The 24,548-nt window shown below is 50.1% G+C and overlaps 1 protein-coding gene across 1 annotated transcript in view; it reads right to left on the minus strand.

Annotated features, from left to right (window-relative positions):
* Positions 1 to 24,263, minus strand: part of ANO1 (anoctamin 1) — a gene marked incomplete at both ends in the record, with an annotated part of 164,967 nt that extends 140,704 nt beyond the window's left edge. The window contains one exon of the mRNA XM_079708287.1: positions 24,206 to 24,263. Within this exon, the coding sequence (XP_079564413.1) occupies positions 24,206 to 24,263 (58 nt within the window). The remainder of the gene's footprint in view (positions 1 to 24,205) is intronic.
* Between the last annotated feature and the right edge of the window lie 285 nt (positions 24,264 to 24,548).

Raw genomic sequence — 24,548 nt, forward strand, 5'->3', positions numbered from 1 at the left:
TCAATTAAAACTTGACTTAAAAGGCAAATCTGGTCCTAGCCCTCCTCTATTTGCAATTCTTCCCTGGCTTCTCATCTGCTCTTAAGATCAAGTCCAAATTCATAATGTGGTCGTGAAGACAGCCTGATTGAGCCCCTCTTGGCCTTTGTAGTCTTGGACCACTCTGCCACAGCTTCTCTGACTTTGTTTCAGTTGCTTGAACATGCCAAACACTTACCTGCCTCAGGGCCTTTGTGCCTGCTGGTCCTAAAACACTTTCTCTACCTTTTTGCATAGCAAACTCCTCATCCTTCAGGTTCCAGCTTAAGTTTGTTTTTTCCTTGGGAAAGGTTTTCCTGATCCCAAGCTGGGTCAGATTCCTCGAGTATAAACTCTCAAAGCACCTGCCTTTTTCTTCATTACACCCCTTCCATTTGGAAATATATGTAATCTTGCTGCCTGTTGTCTGTCTTCCCCACTAGATTGTGAACTCTTTGAGGGCAGGGGGTGGTCTTGTTCTCCGGTGGGACCACAGTACCCACTATGAATGAAAAGATGGATGGATGGATGGATGGATGGATGGATGTAGAGTTGGATAGATGGATGGTTGGATGGAAGGATGGAGGGCTGTATAGATGGATGGTTGGATGGATGAATACATGGACAAATGGATGGATGGATGGTTGGATGGACAGATGGTTGGATAAATTTATGAACAAATGGATGGATGAGTAGATATCAATCCCAATAAAAATATCTCCAGCAGGCAACAATTCTGTTTACAAGAAGCCATATGTTGAAACTCGGAGGTGCACAAATGAGTCAGCACTCTGTGCTCTGCTGATTTTTAGGAAGTGATCTAAGAATACATCTATCAGCCTTTCATCGATGAGGCAAATGATGAACCTCTTTAAATATTTATGTTTTTAAAGTGCTAAAGTTTGGAAACACCTAAAAAATACTCCTGTGATGTATTGTCTACCTTAGGCCTTCCAGCTATATGGAAAGGGGAAAAGAAATTTTTTCTTTGGAAAATGGATGAAGGACATTTCCCCAGCACCAGAATCGGGGAAGTGAGAGGATTCTAGTTCCTGCACCCTAGGTGTGTGGGCAGCTGGCACGTGCCAGGGCAGTGGCTGCAGTGGGTGTCAGAAGCCCATCAGTGCTCATCTATGAGCTGCAGGGTTAGACATAGGTGGGGGTGTATGATGAGGTGTTGGGTGTCCCAAGGCCTGCGTAACTCTTCCAGGTCACCTCCTCGCCCACCCCCAGCTGATCTCTGTGTCTTCCAGTTCTTCCATCCTGCTCTCTCCCCTCCAGGTCTTTGCATATGCTGTTCCCTCCGCCTGGAACACCCTTCCTGAGCCTTTCCACCTGAATAACGCCTGCTCTTCTGGAGGTTGTCACTTCCTCCAGGATGCCTTCCTGGGATTCCCCCCGACACACATCAGACTCTCCTCCCCCTGCTCACGCTGAGTGTCCCCGTCCCGGTACCTTCAACCCACATTCACAGAGCAGACAGGTGTCACTATTTGCAGACAGGTGTCGAGGCACTGGGAGTGGGTAGTGAGCAGGACAGCCCCTGCCCCTGGGAGCTTACATCCCAGTGGAGGAAATACTAATACCCGCCAAGAACGCAGAGTGTAGTGAACCACAGTCAGACCAGCTGTGGACCCAGGAGGAGGGGAGGGGCCTCGCGTGGGTGGGCGGTGGCGCAGGTGGCTGAGGATGTGCAGGGGGACGTGGGCAGGAGGGACAGCAGGGACCAGGGCCCGAGGCGGGAGCGAGGGGCCTGTGCTGGAGGGACAGTCAAGGGGCCCATGGGCCCCTCCTGATCTATCCTGTTGATGCTTGAGTGTCCGTCTGTCTATCTGTCTGTCTCATGACGGTTTCCTTGAGGCAGTTTCCTTGAGGCTCGGAGCAGCTTCTGGAAGGCGACTGGGGCTCAACCAAGCACCAGCAGGGTCTGTATGGGCTGTGCTGGCTGCCCGCCCTCACCTACAGATGGAAGCCAGAGGGCCTTTTCCCCAGCTTGGCTGATTCCCTTTCCCTTTCCCTCCCACGACCCTACAGTACAGACAGTTCCCTGTGATGATGGAGAAACTCAGACTTAGAGGCAGATACCACTAGCTTGGTCAGACGTATCAGCGGCCCCTGCAGGAGGACCCGGGCAAAGCCTGCAGAGACCGCAAACCTGCAGGCGCCGAGAAGCAATCCGGGCAAGTGGGCAGGAAGGGGCGCAGTAGGGGTCCCTGGCTGTGTGGCTGGGACCAAAGCTCCATGTTACGGGCTGAATTGTGTCCCCTCAAAATTCCTGCCTTGGAGTCCTGACCCCCGGCACCTCAGAGAGTGGCTGTATCTGGAGCTGGGCTTTTAGAGAGGTGATTAAGGTAAAATGAGGTCACTAGGGTGGGGCCCTAGTCCAATGTGACTGGTGTCCTTATAAGAAGAGGAGATCAGGACACAGACACACCCAGAAGGACGACCCCGTGAGGACACAGAGAGAAGATGGCCGTCTACACGCCGAGGAGAGAGGCCTCAGGAGGAACTAGCCGTGCCCACACCTGGACCTCGGATTCCAGCTTCCAGGACTGGGGACAGTCAATCTGGCTGTTTATGCTTTCCAGGCTCTAGGACTTTGTCATGGTGGCCCTGGCTGACTAATGCATTTTCCTTTAAGGGGAAAAACAGAACTGACATGCAATCCTCCCTAACTTCTGTGACATCCAAGGAAAATCCTAAGGCTCAAATCTTTGGACACGAGCTGCAGAGGTTATTCCCGGATCTCCTTCTGGAAGGCCTATGAGTAAGCAGGGGCTTTCTATTGTTCCGGGGAAGATAATAATAAAAGCAGGATTTATGCAGTTTGCTTATCTGCACTCACTTCGCAACCAACCCCCTCGAAGGGCGCCCTCCGACCCCACCTCACACTTGGGGACGCTGGAGCACCAGGAGGGGTAACTGTCAGTCCCACTGCAGGAAGCAGACCCTGCCCCTTCCTTGGGTGCAGCCCATGTTCCTTCTGGACCCTCACTGGCATCAGTGGAGACTTCTAGCGACTATTCTGGCAGAGCTGTGACTCTCCTGAGAAAGAGCTTCATCCAGGGATGCTCAGAAATCCCTCAGACAAAGTCCCTGCCCTGAACGAGACCCTCCCCATCAGTGGGTCCTGGCTTGTTGAGGCTCACGCTGGCTGTTCCATAGGCCTTTGGTCCTTTGGTCCCCAATTGGCGTGAATTCTTCTGTGTGTTAAGAGAAGGAAATAATGAAACCTGCCAGGGCCACGTCATCATTTCCAGACGTCTGGGGTGCGTGTGGGAAATGCCTGCGGCGTTTGGATCCAAGAGGGCTGTCTGGGCGCCAGGGGCCCATGGCTAACTGCCTGTGGAACGCGACTTCGTCTCGCTGGAGACTCTGTGGCTGGGCCACGCTCTCCCTCAATTGCTTGATATTCCCTCACTGAGATGTGCAGGATGTGGGATGCTGAGTGCTGCATTCACGTGGGCTTCCTGGAGGTGGTGTCTCGGCTCCTGGGCAGGGGAGACTGGGGGAGGTTCCACTATGGACAGTGACCTGACAGCGCTCAGGAGAGCACTTGGCACAGTCTCCCTTTGCAAGGTCTCTGTGGTCATCACCTGCCACCAAATCTAAAGGGCACTTGCTTCATTCAAAGTTGGAGGAAAAGTGGAAGCAGCTTAAGGCGCATATCACTAAAGACGAAGGCAAATACCACACCCTTTAAAAAGAGCGAATGGCTCACAAACAGGGTGATGGTGGCAGAAAGACAGACACACAGACCAATGGGACAGAATAGAGAATCCAGAAATAACCCTTGCATATACGGTCAAACCATCTTCGACAAGACCATTTGGTTGAACCACTGAATGCAATGGAGCAAAGGACAATCCTTTCAATGAATGGGTTGGGAAAGCTGGATCTCCACACGCAAAAGAGTGAACCTGGACCCTGACTTTCCACCATCTACAAAAATTAACTCAAAATGGATCGAAGAGCTGAACGAAAGACTTAAAACTATAAAATTCCTAGAAGAAAACATAGGGGGAAATCTTCATGACGTAGGATTTGGCAATGATTTCTTGCATATGACGCCAAAAGCACAGGCTACAAAAGCAAATATAAACAAGTGGGATTGCATTAAACTTGAAACTTCTATGCCACCAAAGAAACCATCAATAGGGTGAAAGGTAACCTACACAAGGGGAGAAAATATCTGCAAACCATGTATCTGATGAGGGGTTCAAATCCAGATGACGGAAAGAACTCCTCAATTCAATATCCAAAACCAAAAAATCTGATTAAAATTGGCAAAGGACTTGAATAGACACTTCTTCACATAAGATATACAGAGGGCCAAGAAGCATATGAAATGATGCTCAACAACATTAATCATCAAGGAAATGCAAATCAAAAGCACAAGATATCACTTCACATCCATTACGGTAGCTACTATCAAAAACCAGAAAATAACACATGTCGTTGAGGATGTAGAGAAATTGTAACTCTTGTGCACTGTTTTTAAGTTCTTTTTTTTTTTTTTTTTTGCGGTACGTGGGCCTCTCACTGTTGTGGCCTCTCCCGTTGTGGAGCACAGGCTCCGGACATGCAGGCTCAGCGGCCATGGCTCACGGGCCCAACCGCTCCGCGGCATGTGGGATCTTCCCGGACTGAGGCACAAACCCGTGTCCCCTGCATCGGCGGACTCTCAACCGCCGCGCCGCCAGGGAAGCCCTCTTGTGCATTCTTGATGGGAACGTAAAACGGTGCAGCCACTATGGAAGACAGTATAGAGGTTCCTCAAAAAATTAAAAATAGAGCTACCATGTGATCCAGCAATCCTGCTTGTGGGTGTATCCCCAAAAGAAGTGAAAGCCGGGTCTCAAAGAGATATTTGCACCCCCGTGTTCATTGCAGCACTGTTCATAATAGCCAAGAATTGGAAGCAACCCAAGTGTCCACTGACTGACAAATGGATAAAGAATATCTGGTCCATCCACACGATGGAAGGTAATTCAGCCTTAAAAGTGAAGGACGTTCTGACACATGCAACAATGTGATGAACCTTGAAATCCTTATGCTCAGTGAAATAAACCAGTCAGAAAAAGACAAATACTGCATGATGCTACTTTTATGAAGCATCCAAAATAGATAAACTCTTAGGAACAGAGAGTAGGATGGTGAGAGCCTGGGGCTGGGGGGAAGGGGAAAAGGAGAGCCGCCCAATTAGTGCAAGAGTTTCAGTTCCGCAAGATGAAAAGTTCGAGAGATTTGCTGTACGACAGTGTGTATCCAGGTAACGCTGCTGCACTGTACATTTAAAGATGGGCTGCCTGGGAAATTTTTATGTATTTTTGGCAATAATAATAATAACAGAGCTAAAGCCTCTTCAAAGGATCAGATTTGTAGGAAAGGGTAGGTGTACTGGCGTCAGGGCAGAGAGCAGAACTGAGGAGAGAGGTAGGCAAGCAAGACGCATGCTGGGCTAACTTCCGAGGTAGGTGTGGACACCAGCCCCTACCTGTGCCGTCCTTGGACTTGGCAAGTTCATTTAAGGGAGCTGGGGCCACACAAGGGTTGAGTTCATACAGGGAGATCACAGGCAGGCAGGAAGAAGCCTGTGGGGCTCAAATGTGATGGCGGAGGGAGAGAGCAAGCCTGGCAATTGGGACGCATGCTCATGTAGGAGAGAGTTTGGGTACCAAATTGGATGCAAGCTCCCGGAGCCTCTGCGATGTGCTAGGCTATGTGCACAGGTGGGGAGCTGCCCTGCAGGTAGAGATGAGGTGGCTCAGGGGATGCGCAGGCAGGATTAGGGACCCGGGCTTGTCTCCATATGAGTAAGAACTGAAAAGGCCATGTGTAAGGAGTCTCCAAAGTGCTCCACGAAACATCATCCTTGGTTTCTTAATGGGTGGCGGTGCCAGGCAAGCGCTCCTGCAGAAGCCTCCCTTGACATTTGTCGAGGGTTTGCACGGGGTCTTCCATGGCCGTGGTTTCAAGGGGGCTCGGGTGCCTTGTATTGGGAGGGCACTCCCTGGTGGGCCTGGCCTTGGATCCTTAGAAACCAGAACTCACAACAGCCCGAGTCTTGGGGGCCATGGGTGCTTCAGGATCCCATGTTGGCGCCAACTGTTTTACAGATTGAAAAATGGAAATGGATTTACCACTTGGTCTACCCTGCTTTCCAATTCAAACAATGGATTGCTTTCAGTTAAAAGAGAAACAGTCCTTAATTGGTAGCCTCATCATATAACTATCATTAAAATGATCAAACTGCACTCCCGGGCAGACTGACGTTCGCTCTTAACAAGGCGTGGAAAACCACCTCGTGGTGCTCCAGATGGAGAAGCTCTTTAAAGACCGAGACTGTCCCTTCTCTGTCACTCATGGGAACTTTCCATTTTGAGTTCTTTGGAGTTGGTAACCTCATTTGATTGGTCAACTCACTTGTGAATCGTGCACAGGAAATAAAATGAGACGGGGGGGAAGCCATGGCTTTATTTATAGAAACCTCATTTTTGCTATCCATCAAAAAAATAAACACAACCCACCTCACACTAAAAATATGCTTCTGAAGATCAACAATGAGCCATGTTTGGCTGACTCCCTAAGAAGTGGAGATTTCAAATGGTAGAAATTTCTCACAGACGTTCCTAGAATAATCTAGGAAGGACAGTGTGCCAACAAGCCTTTTTTTTTTCATTGACATTTTAAGCAACATGTCACCTCCTCCTTGACTCTGAAACTGGCAAAGAGAAGCCTCATGCTCTGAGAGATTGGTACAAGCTGTGTGACCTTTGCCAGTTTACTTAACCTCTCTGAACCACGTTTCCAGTGTAGAATGATATCTACCTTTCAGGGATGCTATGAGGAGTAAACCAGATAATAAACCCATAATAAAGTTCTGAACACAAAAGAGATGCTCAGTAACCAGCAGTGACAATCATAATACACTCATGGTGAGAATTTTTTGCCACCAATTCTGATTCCACAAGTCAAGGGCTGTTCACAGACCTGCTGGTGAACGTTGACCTTCCTTGGGACCATATGTTAAACCTCTCCCAGCAGCACTGAAAGATTATTTTTTAGGTTTAAAAGAAACGAGAGAAATCACAAAAAGGCTAGGTCTGTTGCTCCATGATATATTTTAAAGACAGAATGATGGAGAAGCCCTTGTTACAAGCCCTAAGTCCCAGAGGATGCCACATAACATCTCAACAGGTTTTATTCCTATGGCATCCAGTGGAGAGGTGGCCTGGAGCACTGCAAAGTGCATGGAACCTGACCCCACCACTTCCTAACTGTGTGACTGTCACTGTCTTCTCCTCTGTAAATGAGGAGGTAGTAGCACCTGCTTGGTTAAGGCACACACACAGCACCTGGTGTATAATCATGCACCACACATCTTAGCCATTATAATTATTCATAGTGATAGCATTTTATAATCTGCTCCTTTTTCTCTCTTGTCACTTAACTGTGCTCTATGTTTGTTTTTACTCATCACTGTAAACCCCACACCCAGCACAAAACAGACACTCAACAAATTTCTGGCTGACGAGACAAGAACATACCTTGTCCCGAAGGAGATGAAGCTGAGTAGATGGGAGGGTGATGATAATACCATGTGATGAGGAGCCCACGGGAGGACCTGCAGGGCTGCGGGGTGGGGTGGGGGGCACGGGCGGAACCCTTGATGAGCTCCTGGGGAGGGGGAAGGTTTCAGGAGGGAGGAGGAGGTTTTCCTCATGGGACGTCTACATGTTGTACCTCACCCCTCACTGATGAGCACTTAGGCTGTTTCCAAACACTTTTCACTGTTCTGCACAAAACAATCGTTGCCCAACTCCTACTCAATCAGTTCCTTAGGATATGTTTCTAGAATTGGAGCATTAACATCTGTCTTATTCGCTCCATCCTCCGCCCACCCATCCATCCATCCACCCATCCATCCATCCATCCATCCATCCACCCATCCATCCATCCATCCATCCACCCATCCATCCATCCATCCATCCATCCATTCATCCATCCATGCATCCATCCATCTGTCCATCCATCCATCCATCCATCCATCCAACCATCTATACATCAATCATCTGTACAAACTTCCTTCCTTCCTTCCATCCATCAGTCCATCTATCGAACCATCTATCCATCCATCCTCCATCCATTCATGTACCCATCAATCCATCTATCCTTCCTTCCTTCCTTTGTCCCTCAGTAGAACTTACATTTTTATTCATATTGGTATTTTATTTCTCTTAAATTTATTCCTAGAGTATTTCTATTTCACACCCCCCACCTTGCTCTTTTGTTTTGGATTCTTTCTCCACTGTAATTTCCAGCAGTTACACCTGATTTGGCCACACACTGACTCTGCAGAGCTGTTAGCATCTGACTCCCTGGCTGAGCTGTCCTGTTAGTTCTAACCAGGTTTGAGCTGATACTTCTGGGTTTTTCAGGTAGGCCATCATATCATCTTCAGTCAGTGACCATTTTATATCCCTCTTTCAATACCTATAGTTATTATTGAATTTTCTTGCCTAATAGCACATTCTAGAACTTTCAGGACATTGATAATTAACAGAGCTGATCACAGCATCCTTGATTGTTCCCAACTTTAATAAGACCACTTTTAACATGTCACTATTCAATGTGATGTTGGCTCCTGGCTTGAAATAGATATTTCTAACCCTGTTATGAAGGTGTCCTTTTTGTTCTTTTAAGAGTTTTTGGCAGGCAGAGATGTTGAGTTCTATCCAATGTCTTCTTCAGCATCAAGTCAAGAAGATCACAAGTGGAGCAGATTGCAGGAGGCCACGATTCTCCCACCCTGGCCTGTAGCTGCACCCTTTGCCATGCCACTTTGCAGTGCATCCCGTCAAGAGGCAGAGGGTGTTTCTGTAGCTTGAGCCTGGCCTGGCCCTGTGACTTGGTTTGGCCAATAGAATGAGACAAAGTGACAGACCTCACTGGGCCTCCGTGTGCCTCCATTCTCTATCCTGGACCTGGCTACTGCCTGTGAACAAGCCTGGGCCAGCCTTCTGGAGGATGAGGGACTGATTTTTACTGCAGTGTCCTGGCAATCACAGAATGAGCCTGCATGTGTGATTGGGCCCAATTTTTTTTAATATCCTGCCTAGTTGCCAAAACCTTAGCAACTGTGACCAGGCACTCGTGATCAGAATTGGCTACCCGAAAGACATGGAAGCAACCTAAATATTCATCGACAGAGGACTGGATAAAGAAGATGTGATACATATATACAGTGGAATATTACTCAGCCATAAAAAAGAATGAACTAATACCATTTGCAGCAACATGGATGGACCTAGAGATTGTCATACTGAGTGAACTAAGTCAGACAGAGAAAGACAAATATAATAGGATATCGCTTATATGCGGAATCTAAAAAGAAATGATACAAAACAGAAACGGACCCACAGACTTAAGAGAATGAAATTATGGCTACTGGCAGGGGAAAAAGGGTGGAGGGAAGGGGTAGTTAAGGAGCCTGGGATTGACATGTCCACACAGCTATATTCAAAAAGGATAACCAACAAGGACCCACTGTAGAGCACAGGGAGCTCTGCTCAATGTTACGTGGCCGCCTGGATGGGAGGGGAGTCTGGGGGAGAATGGATACATGTATATGTATGGCTGAGACCCTTTGCTGTGCACCTGAAACTATCACAACATTGTTAATCGGCTATACTCCAATATAAAATAAAAAGTTAAAAAAGAAAAGAATTGGCTACCTGAGACTTTATAAAATTGAAGGCTCATTTTTGAACGTCTTATTGCTTCAAAAAATGATGCTACCATGAGCTCATGGGAGAGGATGGGTGTGGTCTCTGGGGTCGCCCAGGAGCCTGGCTTCTAGGTGTACGATGCTTAGAGCAGAATGAGCATGATGTCCAGAGTGAGAACATGGCGGCTGACACCCAGGATGTCTTAGGCCCCAGAGGTACAGCCAGCTGAGGCCACTTTCTAAGTGGGTGGGCCTAGGGAGCGTTGGTGCCATCCCACAGGGGGTCACAGAGTCTAAGCTGAATGAAGCCCCCAGAACACTGCTGTCCCTAGGGCTTTGCTGTGGTGGCTTTAAAATATGTCACCGAATTCTTTGAGATTCCTCTACTCAGAAGGGAGCCTAATCTCCCTCCACTTGAGTGTGGACTGAGCTTAGTGACTCACTTCTAACCAACAGAATAAGGTAGAAATGACAGCATGTAACTATTGAAACTAGGTCACCAGAGGCATTTCAGCCTCTTCCTCATTCTCTCTTGGACCACCTGCCCTGGGGAAGCCGGACGCCACGTTGTGAGGATGCTCAAGCAGCCTGTGGAGACGTTCCTATGGTGAGGAGCTGAGGCTTCTGCCAACAGCCCTGTGAGCGTGCCATCTTGGATGTCAATCCTCCTGCCCCAGACAAACTTCAGATGCCTGTAAACCTGGATGACATCTTGACCACAACCTCATGAGAGATCCCCAAGCCAGAATCACCCAGCTAAGCTGTTCCTGAATTTCTGACGCACAGAAAGAACCTGAGATAATAAATATGCATTAAGACACAAGGTTTTGAGGTCGTTTGTTACACAGGGCAAGATAAATAATATACTTCTTATGGTGGCTCTGAGTGGTGACTTCATCATTGTCAACTTGTTCTCTTTCATGAACTCAAGGGCCTGGCAGTTTTCTCATCTCTAACCTCCCACTAGTATAGGCTTCTTAGTTTACTGGACACTCTACTTAAAATGTATGCCAACTTGTTGCTTGACAAGGAGTGAGCCCGGGTTTCGCAGACTGGTGTTGTACAAGAGAAGCAGGTCTCTGACCAAAGCCCTTCTACAGACCACTGTAGGAGAAGCCCCCAGAAGCTGCCTGGCATTTGTTCTAACTGCCCTGGCATTGGTCTCTCACCGTTGTGGGGGGATTGGCAGCTAGCTAAGCTCAACTCAGGGTACCCCTTGAAGACAGAAGCCAGGTCATAATTTCATGGTGGAATTACATGGTCAGTGAGAACGCTTTCCTTCAGAGCTGCTTTAGGTGGCTTGAAGCAGGGGTGAGTTCTGGCACTGCCCTCTCCTGATGTCTTAAAAACATCTCATAGGAGCTTCACACACACACACACACACACACACACACACACACACACACACACACACACAGAGACATGCAGACATGATAACGTTTTTGGTAACAAAACTCCCATGTGGCCAGCACCAAGAAGCCCTCTTCCTGACCCCCGAAGGGAAACCACTATCCTGATTCCTGTCTTCACAGATGCCTTTTGCTGTTGTGTGTCCTATAAACGGGGTTGGATGGAGTTCTGCTCATTCTATAAGTGGGATCGTACAGTGTGCACTCTTTAGTGTCTGGCCTCCTATGTTCATCGCGACCTTGGTGATTCTCCCCATGTTTGGAGCAGCTGTGGGTGGTTCACCTGAGGGATGTAGAGGGCTCCATGGTGGGAAAGGACCACGGGTGTGTATCTGTCGCAGGGCTGGTGGGCATTTGGGGGGTCCGGATTTGGGGCCATCATGAAGAGTACTGCGAGGAACCCTCATCTGTGTCTCTGGACAACCAAGGGCGGCATGCGTCTTAGTTGAGTCCCGTGGGGAGAGGTCTGCTGGGCACCAAGTCTGCTTGGTTCAGCAGCAGTGACTCCCAACTATTGAGTTTCCAGTATCAACTCCCACTCCCGCCAGTAGCCAGTGAGAGCACCTTGGCCCTGCGCTCTGGCCCGAGGTTGGCATCATCTGCATTTTGCATTTTAGTCCCTCTAATGTGTATATGATGGCACTGAACTGTGGTTTCACTTTGCATTTCCTGATGACTAATGAACTTGAGGGCCTTTTCATGTGCTTACTAGGCCCTTTCTTTTAAGATGCTTGTTAATCACCAGATGTGATTTTCGGGTTCCTGGGAAGCATGCCTATCTCTTGAGAACACACTGATAAGCTTTCTCCCAGGAGCAGTGACACATTTCATTTTCTTCCTCCAAGACTAGCCCAAACACACAAACGAGACTTCGAGCTACTTGTACCGATCCATTTTCTCCCCAAGGGCTCATTTTGCGTCACTCTGACCCCATTTTAATATCTGCATCCATCAGGTAATCTGGCTGAGTTACAGTTACAAAGGTTTTGTCATGGAGAGCCCACCGGGAGTTCTCTGTAAGTGCCTTCCTGAGATTTCACTTTGGCAGAGGTGAGCATCTGGTTACACCCGACCCCGAGCCTTTTCAGAACACAACAATTGTGGCTGGGCTGTATGGAGGACACTTGGGACTCCCCTGTCCTCTGTCCTTGAGGAAACCCTTCGCACTGTTATCAGACACCCCCCAGGTGTCTCCAAGTGGACGTGGGAGAGCCCTCGCTCAGACTCTCACTATCTCCACTTTCACAAAAGGGTGGGGACTCGTGCCCACTTGATCCTCAGCAAGACACACAGGTCCCTGGACAATTAACATCAGAAAAGAGCTGTAGAACGGGGAATTCATTCATTCGGCAAATGTTTACTGAGCACCTACTATGTGCCTGGCACTGTGGGCATGCTGAGGATTCAGGACACACAAGAGATGCTATCCTGGGCCATCTGGTCTTTACATCAGTGGAGGAAGAGGGGCAGATAGTAAATAAGTCCAATAAATCAGACCCAATTATGATTCCCAGACTCTACTTGGGGGGATGGAAAATGGGGAGCACTTTGGCCAGCGGTTTGGCAGTTTCTTAAATAGTTAAACACACTTTTCCTCATATGACCCCCGTATTTCAGCTGGAGGCATTTATTGGAGAAATGAAAACATGCTCATAAAAAGCATTGCTCCTTGCAGCTCCATTCATAAAGGCTTCAAACTGGAAACAACCAATCCTTCTAGGAGGATGGATACGCAGGCTGTGGTCCATCCACGCGATGGGATGTACCCAGCATCAAACCCACTACTGCTCCACATGACTGAGCACCAGAAGCTGGACTTGGGAGAGTCCTCACCCTACGCTTTCTTTAATAGGAAGTTTAGAACAGGCAGAATTAGTCCTTGGTGGTGGGGGTGGGGGGCTGATGGGGGACAGGTGTGAGGCCACTTTCTGGGGGCAATAGGACTATTTCATATCTTAACGGGATATAGGTTATACAAGCATAGGAAGTTGTGTTAAAACTGATGGCACTGTGCACTTGAGCTCTGGGCGTTTTACTCTATGTGGATTACACCTCAGTTTAAAACATCTAATTAAGACATGTGCTCAGAGCTATAAAGGAGAGGGGCTGGTGTTAGGAGTGGGGGTAACGGGCACCACCAGTGGGATGGAGAAGGCTAAAAAGGTCTCCGTCAGATGACATCGAAGGCCAGAGATGAGAAGGAGACAGAGAAAGAGGGCTCCAGGGGAGGAGGCTGCTTGTGCAAAGGCCCGGGGCTGCCGTCTGGGGTGGCTGGGGGACAGCCTTTCCTGAGACACCGGTAGACTTTCATTTTGTGGCTCTGTGACCGGTAAGACTAGTGGGTCCAGAGCCTGAGGTGAACTCTACCTGGTCTCGGTCCTCGCTCTTCTCTGGCTCCACCTTTGGCTCCCTTCATTTTTTTTTTTCTTTCATCTAATGTTAATTTATGCTATTTTCTTATATTTTATCCACAGGTATAAACTGGCTATAATCTTTTATTTGAGGGATGGGAGGACAAAGGAGATTTAAGGGTGGAATGTGAACCAGCCCAGGTAAGGCTTTGCGGGCCATCCACGTTCTCCTCGTGGGCATGGCAAGCTCATAAAGATTCAAATATAATGGCTATTCCTCTCCTCCCCACCCAAAAGAACAGTGATAAGAGCAGACATTTAAACATTGCAGGTGGTTCCACCTATCACTCACCTCCCAGGGAACCTGAGTCGAGGGAGGTGAACCTCCTGTTCCTTGTTCAGGTCTCATGCCCTCGTGCCTTTCAGCATGTGGGCGTCATCCACGCCCCAGGACTCCAGCCCTCGAGGAGCTGCATGCATTCTCTAGATTCACTGTCTTTTAGAGGTTGAACTTCATCTGGCACCAGCCAAAGACACAAGACACTGGTGTCTCTTCTAAGGCAGCAGGAAACACAGTTGGCTCTGGACCTGTCTTTTTTTTTTTTTTTTGCGGTATGCGGGCCTCTCACTGTTGTGGCCTCTCCCGTTGCGGAGCACAGGCTCCGGACGCGCAGGCTCAGCGGCCGTGGCTCACAGGCCCAGCCGCTCCGCGGCATGTGGGATCCTCCCGGACCGGGGCACGAACCCGCGTCCCCTGCATCGGCAGGCGGACTCTCAACCACTGCGCCACCAGGGAAGCCCTGGACCTGTCTTAAAGATTGTCCTCCAATGTGGCCTCCTCAAGGGACTTTCAAAGTTAATCATCCTTTGACTCTAACCTCCTCCTTAGATTTGGGAAGAGGGGAGAGAGCACCAGATTTGGAGTAAGCAAACAAGAGCTCTGGTCCCATCTCTGTCACCAAACTGCTGTGTGACTTTAGGAATATCACTCAACCTCTCTGAGCTCCAGTTTCCTTCTGTCACCAGGAAAATGAGGGGGTTGGACCTGGATTTCTCATTCTGGGGTCTCTGGAAGGGATACAGGACATTCATTAGCCTCTTTAAGGGCAGAAAAACACCTGTTCTAATGACTATTTATTAAAATCAGTGATATAATTATTTAAAGATTTCCCCCTTGAGATGGAAGTTGGAAGCCTCTGTGTGTAAGTGAGGTGGTCAGTTGAGGTCAAGACTCGATTTATGGCTCAGCTGGACACTTCTAGCAACTCTTGGAGCTTTGGCCAAGCAAGAGTTTTAAATTGTTTCTATTCTTAGTCACATATTGTTTAATATATAACCCCAAGTGTCGGTGGTGGAAGGACCGCTGATGTTAAAATACTAATTAAGAAAGAGCTCACATATGATAAAAATTTAGTAAATTCAGCTTCAGATGGTTTCATAAGTTGATGGCTATAATCTAAAATCAGTAGCTCATTAGGAAATCTCCAGAACCTCAACCACCAATGTGAAAAAAAAGAAACGAGTAACTTCACACAGGAGAAGCCTGACACCTCCCCTCAGCCAGGTGAGCAGGCAGCATCCCAGGAACCAGCCGTGTTGATGGCATATGACCTCATGCGATGGGATGAGAAGGCATTTCCCCTCTGTGGTCCTCCCCCCAGACCCACAATCCCAGTCTCATCATGACAAAAAGTTCCAGCTGAGGCACATCCACAAAACAACTGCATTAGTCGTCCCCCAAACTGCCGAGGTCATCAAAAACAAAGAGTCACAGCCAAGAGGAGCCGAGGGAGAAATGACAACTAAATGGATGGGATCCTGGGACAGAAAAGGACATCAGGTAAAAGGACCAAGGAGTCTGCATAAAGTGTGGCCTTCAGCTCTCAACCACTGCGCCACCAGGGAAGCCCACAATTTTATTTATTTTATTTTTATAAATTTATTTATTTTATTTATTTATTTTTGGCTGTGTTGGATCTTCGTTGCTGCAGGGGGGCTTTCTCTAGTTGCAGTGAGTGGGAGCTACTCTTTGTTGCGGTTGGTGTACAGGCTTCTCATTGCAGTGGCTTCTCTTGTTGCAGAGCATGGGCTCTGGGCACGCGGGCTTCCGTAGTTGTGGCATGTGGGCTCAGTAGTTGTGGCGCATGGGCTTAGTTGCTCTGCAGCATGTGGGATCTTCCTGGGCCAGGGCTCGAACCCGTGTCCCCTGCATTGGCAGAAGGATTCTTAACCACTGCGCCACCGGGGAATTCCTGATGACAATTTAAAATTCATATATATATGGGACTTCCCTGGTGGTCTGGTGGTTAGGAATCCACCTTCCAGTGCAGGGGATGTGGGTTCAATCCTTGGTCAGGGAACTAAGATCCCACATGACGCAGGGCAAGTAAGCCTATGAGCTGCAACTACTGAGTCCACGCACTCCAGAGCCCGCACGCACCTCAGCTAGAGAGCCCACGCACTCTGGAGCCCAAGTGCCACAACCTGAGAAGCCTGTGTGCCACAACGAGGAGCCCACATGCTGCAAAGAAGACCCAGTGCAGCCAAAAAAGAATTTCATATATATGTATTTATCTACCTCTATATATAGAGATTATATATATTATACAAAACACATTATGTAGAGCTATCTCTGTATCATCTACCTGCCTATATGCATCTATCCATCTATCTATCTATCTATCTATCTATCATCTATCTATCAATCAAGGGGAAAACTTTCCATGCTATACCAATATCCAAAGTGAAGTATTTTTCACTTAAAACCACTCCTTTTTCATATAGCACACAAATGAAATACAATGGCATGCTTAACGCCCAGGAGTTCGCCTGAGACACGAACACCGTGCATGGGTGTCCTGAGCCCAAGTGGGCGACGCTGATCTGGCCCAGGCAACCCCCAGGTCTTCTCCAGCTCTGATCTTGGGGGTTTAAGGACAAACGGGTGGTGTAAAATCAAACTGGCAAAACCACACTAAGTCCTGTCCTTGTGGAACTTTGTGGAGTGCAGGGAGAGTGACACTGATAGAATACTGCTAGCAGCAGATATAGGGGCAGCTGTGTAAGTGCTCAGGGGAGAGGAGCCTGGTGCTGAGATGCCACTGGGGTCAGGAAGGACCTCCTGAAGGAGGTGATGGAGCTTGGAAGAAGAAATGGCCAAGAGCCCAGGGAGCAGGAAAGAGAGGATGAAGGACCATAGGAAGGTCAATGAGGCTGAGGGCAAACGCTGGAGGTGAGAAGGAATCAGAGAGGCAGGTGAGCCCCACCTGTGGGCCAGGGCTGGGTGAGGGCTGGTGGGGGTCCACTACAGGGGGAGGAGGGGGGCTAGGTGGACACAGGCCAGTGCAGAGGCAACAGTGGAACTGAAGAGAGGGCAGCACAGACACAGGGAGCTGTAGGCAGCTTTGAGACATACATAGGAACTGGCATCAGATGGACCAGGTAGAGGGCGGAATGTGGGCCTGAGTGGAGGGCTGCCAGCACCACGCACAGCTGTGTGACTCGCTTAAGCCCTGGAGGTGGGAGGGATCTGAGCCCCCTTGGCCTGAGGACAGGGCTGGGAGTAGGAAGGAATGCTCCATGGGCTCCTGCTCCAGCCCGGAGCCCAGAGTCCTCAAGAGCAGAGTCTGCAGTAGGAACACGAGTGCAGTCTGCAGCTGCTCCGCACCCCCTTACACCTGTACCCCCAAACCCCGGCCATTCTCCGTCCAGGAAACACAATGCAATAAAAATTATGCCCAATTATGCCTTCTTTCTAACAGCTCACATCAACAGCTCCATTTCCACCCCCAACGGCGTGTTCAGACTTTTGCAGTGAAGGTGCTGTGTAAATGCATTAAAAAATCATTCTACACCCGAGGCCGTACGTGGGCAGAAATCATTCCAGCTGGGTGTGAAGGGAAAGGATGAAATCTCGGGTGTCACCGGGAATGTTTGTACACCAGCCCCAGAGGCAAATGGGGGTGCAGCTGCAGGGAGGAGCTTTTGGCTGACTGGAGGGGGTGGGGCCTGGTGGGTTTGGCTGTGTGTGGGGGAGCCCAGAGCCCAGCTGGACTGCATCGCAGTGCAAGGCCCAGAGGGGAGCAAGGTGACCCCCCTGGCTTCAATAAGAAAGCAGGCTGGGTTACCAGGCAAGACATCTATGCGCACGCAGGCCCTCTGAGGGCTGAATGCAAGAAACCAGGCGTTTGTCTACCCAAAGGCCACGTGACCATCGTCAAATGGATTTCTGAGGGTCGGCAGGCTTTTAATACTTCATTACACAGCATGAAAACGCCGCCACAGGTGCCTGGTGCTGGAAGCCGGGGGCCGTGACTGCTGCTGGGGGTGCCCACGCCAGGCAAGGGCAGGCTCTGGAGAGGAAGATCTTATCGGCCACACCCGGCTCCCTGCTGGGCTTCAGCAGCAGCAGAATCTCCCCCACCTGCCCCCCCCAGAGCACTGCCTTCTCTTTGGAGAGCTGGGGAGGTGGCAGATGAGTTGGGGAGGACCCCAAGTCTGGAGCTGGGGACCCAGTTCTGGTCCTTGTCCAGCTGTCCCAACTCTGGTCTGAATCTAGGGTCCCCCCATCTACGCTGACTGATTCACAGGGTACCCTTGGCTGTGTGAGCGTGGACATGTTGCTTGGTGTCTCTGTGCCTTGGTTTCCTCATCTGTCAAAAGGGGGTCATAATATTACTAATGATATTACCAACTTAACAAGTGAATATTAAAGGAGGTGACGTATGCAAAGGGCTCACAACAATGCCTAAAACAGAATGAGTTGACAAAAACCATCAGCTATCATCCATCCCTCCACCAAGCCCCACCGTGCCAGGCCCTGTGCTGGGGCTAGAGAATGAATCCGTCCAGCGAGGCAGACATTATGGATGCAGTTACCTGAGACCTGACCTGTTGTGTGTCTGAAGGAAGTGACAGCTGAGGTGAAGCAGGCAGGGTTGTAGGATGGATGTGCCCTCGGCACACAGAGCTTACTTAGCCAGAATCAGGACCTTTCCATAATGTACACCACAGTGTAAATCAAGACAGGCTGTAAACTCCATGAGAGCAAGGACGGTGGCTACACTGTATCTCCAGCTCCTGGCCCTGTAACTGGCCCAAAGACAGAGAGTCATCTACCTCTAAGTTGAATTGAATTATGCATCAAACTGCAGGGGTACAAGACAGGTTTCTCAATCAGCCACATGACAGCACAGAAGAGAAGCTCACTATATGTACAAGGGCATCAGAGGACATGATCAAGAGAGTGAAAAGACAACCTACAGGATGAGTGGAAATATTTGCATATCTTATAATTGGTAAGGGTTTAATATCCAGAATATATAAAGAGCTCCTACAATTCAATAACAAAAAGACAAACAATCCATAATAAAATGGGCAAAGAAATTGAGTATATTACGAAGACTATATACAAATAGCCAACAAACACATGAAAAGATGCTCAACATCATTAGTCATTAGGCAAATGCAAATCAAAACCACAATGAGATGCCGTTTCACAACTACTACAATGGCTGTCATGAAAAAAAAAAGCAAAACTAACAAGTGTTAGTGAGGATTGAAGAAATAGGAACGCTCTTACACTGCTGGAGGGAATATAAAATGGTGCCACAGCTGTGGAAAACAGTTTGGTGGTTCTTCAAAAGTTAAAGATATGATCTAGCTATTCTGCTTCTAGGTATATACCCAAAATAATTGAAAACAGGACAAACAGACAATTGCATGCAAATTTTCATTGCAGCTTTAATCATAACAGCCAAAAAGGGGAAATAACTCAAGTGTCCATTGAATGAATGGATAAAGAAAATGTGGTCTCACATTCAATGGAATGTTATTCAGCCATAAAAAGGAATGAAGTTCTGATACCTTGAACCTTGAAACCATGTAAAGTGAAATATGCCAGACACAAAAGGACAAATATTGTGTGATTTTGCTCCTGTGAAGTATCTAGAATAGTCAGATTCATAGAAACAGAAAGTAGAACAGAGGTTACCCCGGGCTGGCACTGGGGGAGGGAAATGGAGAGTTATTGCCTAATCAGTACACAGTTTCTGTTTGTGGATGATAAGAAAGAGTTTTAGAAGTAGATAGTGGGGACTTCCTGGTGGTGCAGTGGTTAAAAATCGCCTGCCAATGAGGAGGACATGGGTTCGAGCCCTGGTCCGGCAAGATGCCACGTGCTGCGGAGCAACTAAGCCTGTGCGCCACAACTACTGAGCCCGTGTGCCACAACTACTGAAGCCTGCACGTCTAGAGCCCGTGCTCTGCAGCAAGAGAAGCCCCCGCACCACAATGAAGAGTAGCCCTGGGGCTTCCCTGGTGGCGCAGTGGTTGAGAGTCCGCCTGCCGATGCAGGGGACACGGGTTCGTGCCCCGGTCTGGGGAGATCCCACATGCCGCCGAGCAGCTGGGCCCGTGGGCCATGGCCGCTGAGCCTGCGCGTCCGGAGCCTGTGCTCCGCAACGGGAGAGGCCACAACGGTGAGAGGCCTGCGTACCGCAAAAAAAAAAAAAAAAAAAAAGAGTAGCCCTCGCTTGCTGTAGCTAGAGAAAAGCCCGCGCGCAGCAACGAAGACCCAACACAGCCATAAATAAATAAACAAACAAACAAACAAACAAACAAATAAATAAATAAATACAATTTAAAAAAAAAAGAAATAGTGGTGATGGTTGCACAACATTCGAGATGGACTTTAATGCCACTGATTTGTATGCTTGAAAATGATTAAAACGTTATGCCTATTTAACCTCAACTAAAAAAACAAAAAACAAAAAGGTGAACTCCTCACCTACCCCGACCCATACCTGTTTCTCCAAACAGGTCAATCCAAAAATCCTGGAGCAGTCCTTGATTTTTCTTTTACTCTCAGACCCTCCAACCGATGTGTGAGCAATTCCTGTTGGCTCTACTTTCAAAATATACCCAGAGGCTGACCTCCACGGGTCCCGGCACAAGGTCACCAGCATCTCAAGCCTGGATTTCTGCAAGAGTCTCCGGACCGGCCTCTGTCCTTCCCCCCTCAGCCTGTTCTCCAAAGCAGCCAGAGGGATCCTGCCCAAACCTTGGTCAGCTCCAGACCCTTCCAGCAGCTCCCATCTCACCCAGCCCAGTGGCCAGGGACACATCACAATCTGGACTGCCTCTCCCACTCCCTCCAGATTCCGTGAGCCCAGGGGCATGTTTCGGGCACTTCAGGTGTGAGGCTTTGCACTGGCTGTTCCCTCTGCCCCGAGTGCTCTTCCTTCAGGTGTGTGTTCCCAGGCTGCCCATCAATGAAGGCTTCCCTGGCACGCACCCTATTTAAAATCGCCCCCTGTTCTGTTCAGCTTTTCTTCATGGGACACATCACTAGCCAACATATGACATATTGAATTCTCCTACGTGGTCAAAAAAGTTTCATGAGGGGGGCTTCCCTGGTGGCGCAGTGGTTGAGAGTCTGCCTGCTAATGCAGGGGACACGGGTTCGAGCCCTGGTCTGGGAGGATCCCACATGCCGCGGAGCGACTGAGCCCGTGAGCCACAACTACTGAGTCTGCGCGTCTGGATCCTGTGCTCCGCAACAAGAGAGGCCGCGATAGTGAGAGGCCCACGCACCGCGATGAAGAGTGGACCCCGCTTGCCACAACTAGAGAAAGTCCTCGCACAGAAACGAAGACCCAACACAGCAAAAATAAATAAATTAATTAATAAACTCCTACCCCCAACATCTAAAAAAAAAAAAAAGTTTCATGAGGGCCGGGCCTGCATCTGCTTTGTTCCCTGCTGTGTCCCAAGCCCTGAGGACGCAGTGCCAGGCAACCTGTAGCTGTTTGTTGAAGAGGCTCGTGAAAGTTTCGGGAGGGACAGCTCTCCCATCCTCTCTGAGTGGGTAGCATAGCGTGGTGACAGTGCACAGCCAGACTGCCTGGGATTCAGATCCTGCATCTGTCATTTATCAGCTGTTTGACCTTGAGTAATCTCTTCATGCCTTAGTTTTCTCATCCATAAATGGGGAGATAGTAGTGTCCATCTCATAAAGTAGGTGAGTCTCACATGTGACGACGCCCAGCACACAGTGAACTGCTCAACCAACAGCCATCTTTACCCACCAGCTCTCCCTCCCTCTCTCCACGCCCAGGATGCCATCAGTGTAGAGAGGCACCTGGGCTAGTTTCCAAGAGGAGGGGCCTTCCCAGAAGGGTTTTGGGGGATGAGCAGGAGTGAGCCGGGCAGACGTGTCCTGGGGGAGGGGTGCCCACCCCCACCTCGTCCTAATCCCACCTGCCCTTGCGGGAGGTGCTGACCATGGGCTTATGAATAAATAGCTTATTAATAAATAACGAGGGAGCTTCTAAAGAAGGCAGAGAGGGACGTGGCACCTGTAACAATCGATTGCTCCAGGAAAGCAAGAATGAGCCGGTCCTGGGATAAGTCTCAGAATATCCGGTACGGCTTCACATCTGGGTCTGTGAACTGAAGCTTGTAGTGATGAAGATGAGGAGGGGGAGGAGGGGAGATTAAGAGGGGATGACGACAATGGGGGCGGTACTCATGCACAGAGCGGAGCCACTCCAGCAGAAAGGCTATACACTCAAGTCATCTTCACAAACCCTCTGGGTTGACAGCTAAGGCACAGAGTGGTTGAGTAAGTTGGGCAAGGTCACAGAGCTGCGGGCAGAAAGCTGGGATTTAGAATTGGGTTCTCCGCAGCTGCACCCCTCTGCGAGGACGTCCCCTCTCAGGGCCTCAGGGCCTGGCATGGAGACAAAGCAGAGGACTAAGGCCCCTTTCTATCCGCCACCTCCCTGGCTTTATTACTTCCTATTTACCTGCGAGCGCCAATGCAGCCTCTGGGTCTTAATTACACCGAATGAGCTAGGGAGTAGTGTGATGCTGTCAGAGTTTGCCCACATTTCTTGCATGCCAGCTGTGGTGGAACAGTATGCCCAGCGGCAAACCCAGGAATGGAGGCTGGGGCACTGGTCCTAGGGTCTTAGCCCTGTCACTGCTAAAGCCCAGAGCAGGGGAAAGGGGGCAAGACCCCTGCCCACCACACAGAGTGGAGATGCAGGTGAAGGGAGCAGAAGGTCTGCTCTAGGAGTGGAGTCTGTCCATCATTACGGCTCAGATCTGATGGGTCAGACCCTCGGTTAGGGAAAGCCTCCCGATACTCACATCGGAGATATGGCCTGCTCCCCCCCCAATTTAAAGGATCTCAAAACCGAAGAGCAAGCCCCCAGCTAGTACACTCTCGTGTGCAGGAATCAGTTTCAGCTGCATCACTGGGTGATTCTGCTTGGGGTGGGGTAAGGGAGAGCCAGAAGCCTCATGGGAGCTGGACCCAGACATCCTGGGCTCCACTCTTGGTAGCCCCATGTACTAACTGTGTGGTCTCAGTTTCTTTGTCTGCACAATGGGGAAGATTCCGCTCCCAGCTTACAGGGTTGGACTGAGGATGAAACCAGTGAAGTGCTTAATTCCGTGCCCAGCGGAAGGCAAGAGCTTGGTTAGATGCTCACAGATGCTGAGTCTGGGGCTCCTGTGCCCAGCTGGTTCCAGAACTCATCATGTCCGCACGGGAGCTGGAAGAGGCCACGCGTGCAAGCAGGCCAGTGTGCCCAGAACTGTCCTGGCTGACTTCTCAAGCCTGACTCTTCCTTCCTGTTCCTAGGTCTGGCCTCCCCCCTCTGGCTGGCAGTGCCCCCTCTCTCTTCCTCCTGGGAAGAACTTGATGAGTATACAGTGTCATTTCTAGAAAGAAGCCAAATTGGGGGCTGTTTAAGAAGCAGACATCAGGATAAGTTGCTCCATGGGAATCCAGCCCACCCTCACCGAAAGAGATGGGGGGATGGCGGGGGGAGGAACAGTAGCAGTGCTTCGTGCTATAGTTAGCGGCTCTGGTTCCAGGTGGCTCTGATTGCAGGGCACAGCATCCTAACCAGGGCGCTCCCGGCTGGAACTCAGCTGTATAATTAAATAAGGCCGAGTGCCCGCCAAGAGTGCCCCTTGTCACTGTCCCGCTCTGAGGTTTATTTAATAACCTCTGAACTGGGAGGGGAAAAATCATTCAGGAAACATTGCTTGGGTCATTTATTTTAAAATTATTGGTGTAAAAATAGCCAGGGTCGTGATTTATGTGCAGGGAGGGGCCGAGGAAGCCAGGGACTCCCCCTCCCAACTCCTGTCCAAGCCTCGTTTGTCCCCTCCAAGTTCCACCGCAGTTTCCATTATGACTTCAAGTCAGAGTAGTTACTTTACATCGCAAATAAATCTCCAGAATAGCACGGAAATATTATGTGTATTAATAGCGCCTGTGAAAACATCCGAAAACCTTCCATCCGCCGAGGGCCTCGGACGCGGCTCGGCTGGGAGATGCTCTCCCAGGAACTGAAAACCGCACGGCAGGCCTGGCATTTGCCCGCCAGGGGGCCACTGCCTCCCCCAGCCCCGCCCAGCCCGCGGTCCAGCTGTCCGCCGTCAGTTTGTCTGTGAGTGCCCCCAGTGACCTGCGGCCGACAAAGTCAGCCCCCCCCAAAAAAAGCTCGCGGGGGACGGTCCCCGCCGCCGGAGACGGTCCCCGCCGCCGGAGACGCGGGTCCTTGTCGCCTGCCCCTTGCGTGCCCCTTGGTCCCGGGGAAGCCGCTGCCCCCGGACGTCCCCGACGCCGCTGCCGCCACGCCCGGGACCCTCGCCCCCCTGCGCCGCCCCTGGATACTCACCAGCTGCGGGGGCTTCCTTGGGGGGCAGCCCCTCGAGGCCGATGTCGCCCTCCAGCATGGCGTGGCTCGCTGCCCGGCTCCGATGCGCCCCAGACGCACAGGGTCCAGGAAAGGGGGTGATGAAGTCACCCCCAGAGGTCTGCAGTGACTCTGAGGGCCGGGGTCCGAGCCCAACTCGGGAGGGGACGGTCCCCCTTCGCCTCCCCAGACGCAGCACGCGAAGCCGCAAGTGCAGGAGCCAAACTTGGCCGCCCACGCGCACCGCCGCGCCGCTCCTCCCCCTCGGCTTTTTGGGCTGGGGGTCCTGGCCGGCTCCCCGCCACCGCCCCCCCCCCCCGGGGCT

The sequence above is a fragment of the Hyperoodon ampullatus genome (assembly GCF_949752795.1).
Source record: "Hyperoodon ampullatus genome assembly, chromosome: 7".
In the NCBI taxonomy this organism is placed as follows: Eukaryota; Metazoa; Chordata; class Mammalia; order Artiodactyla; family Ziphiidae; genus Hyperoodon; species Hyperoodon ampullatus.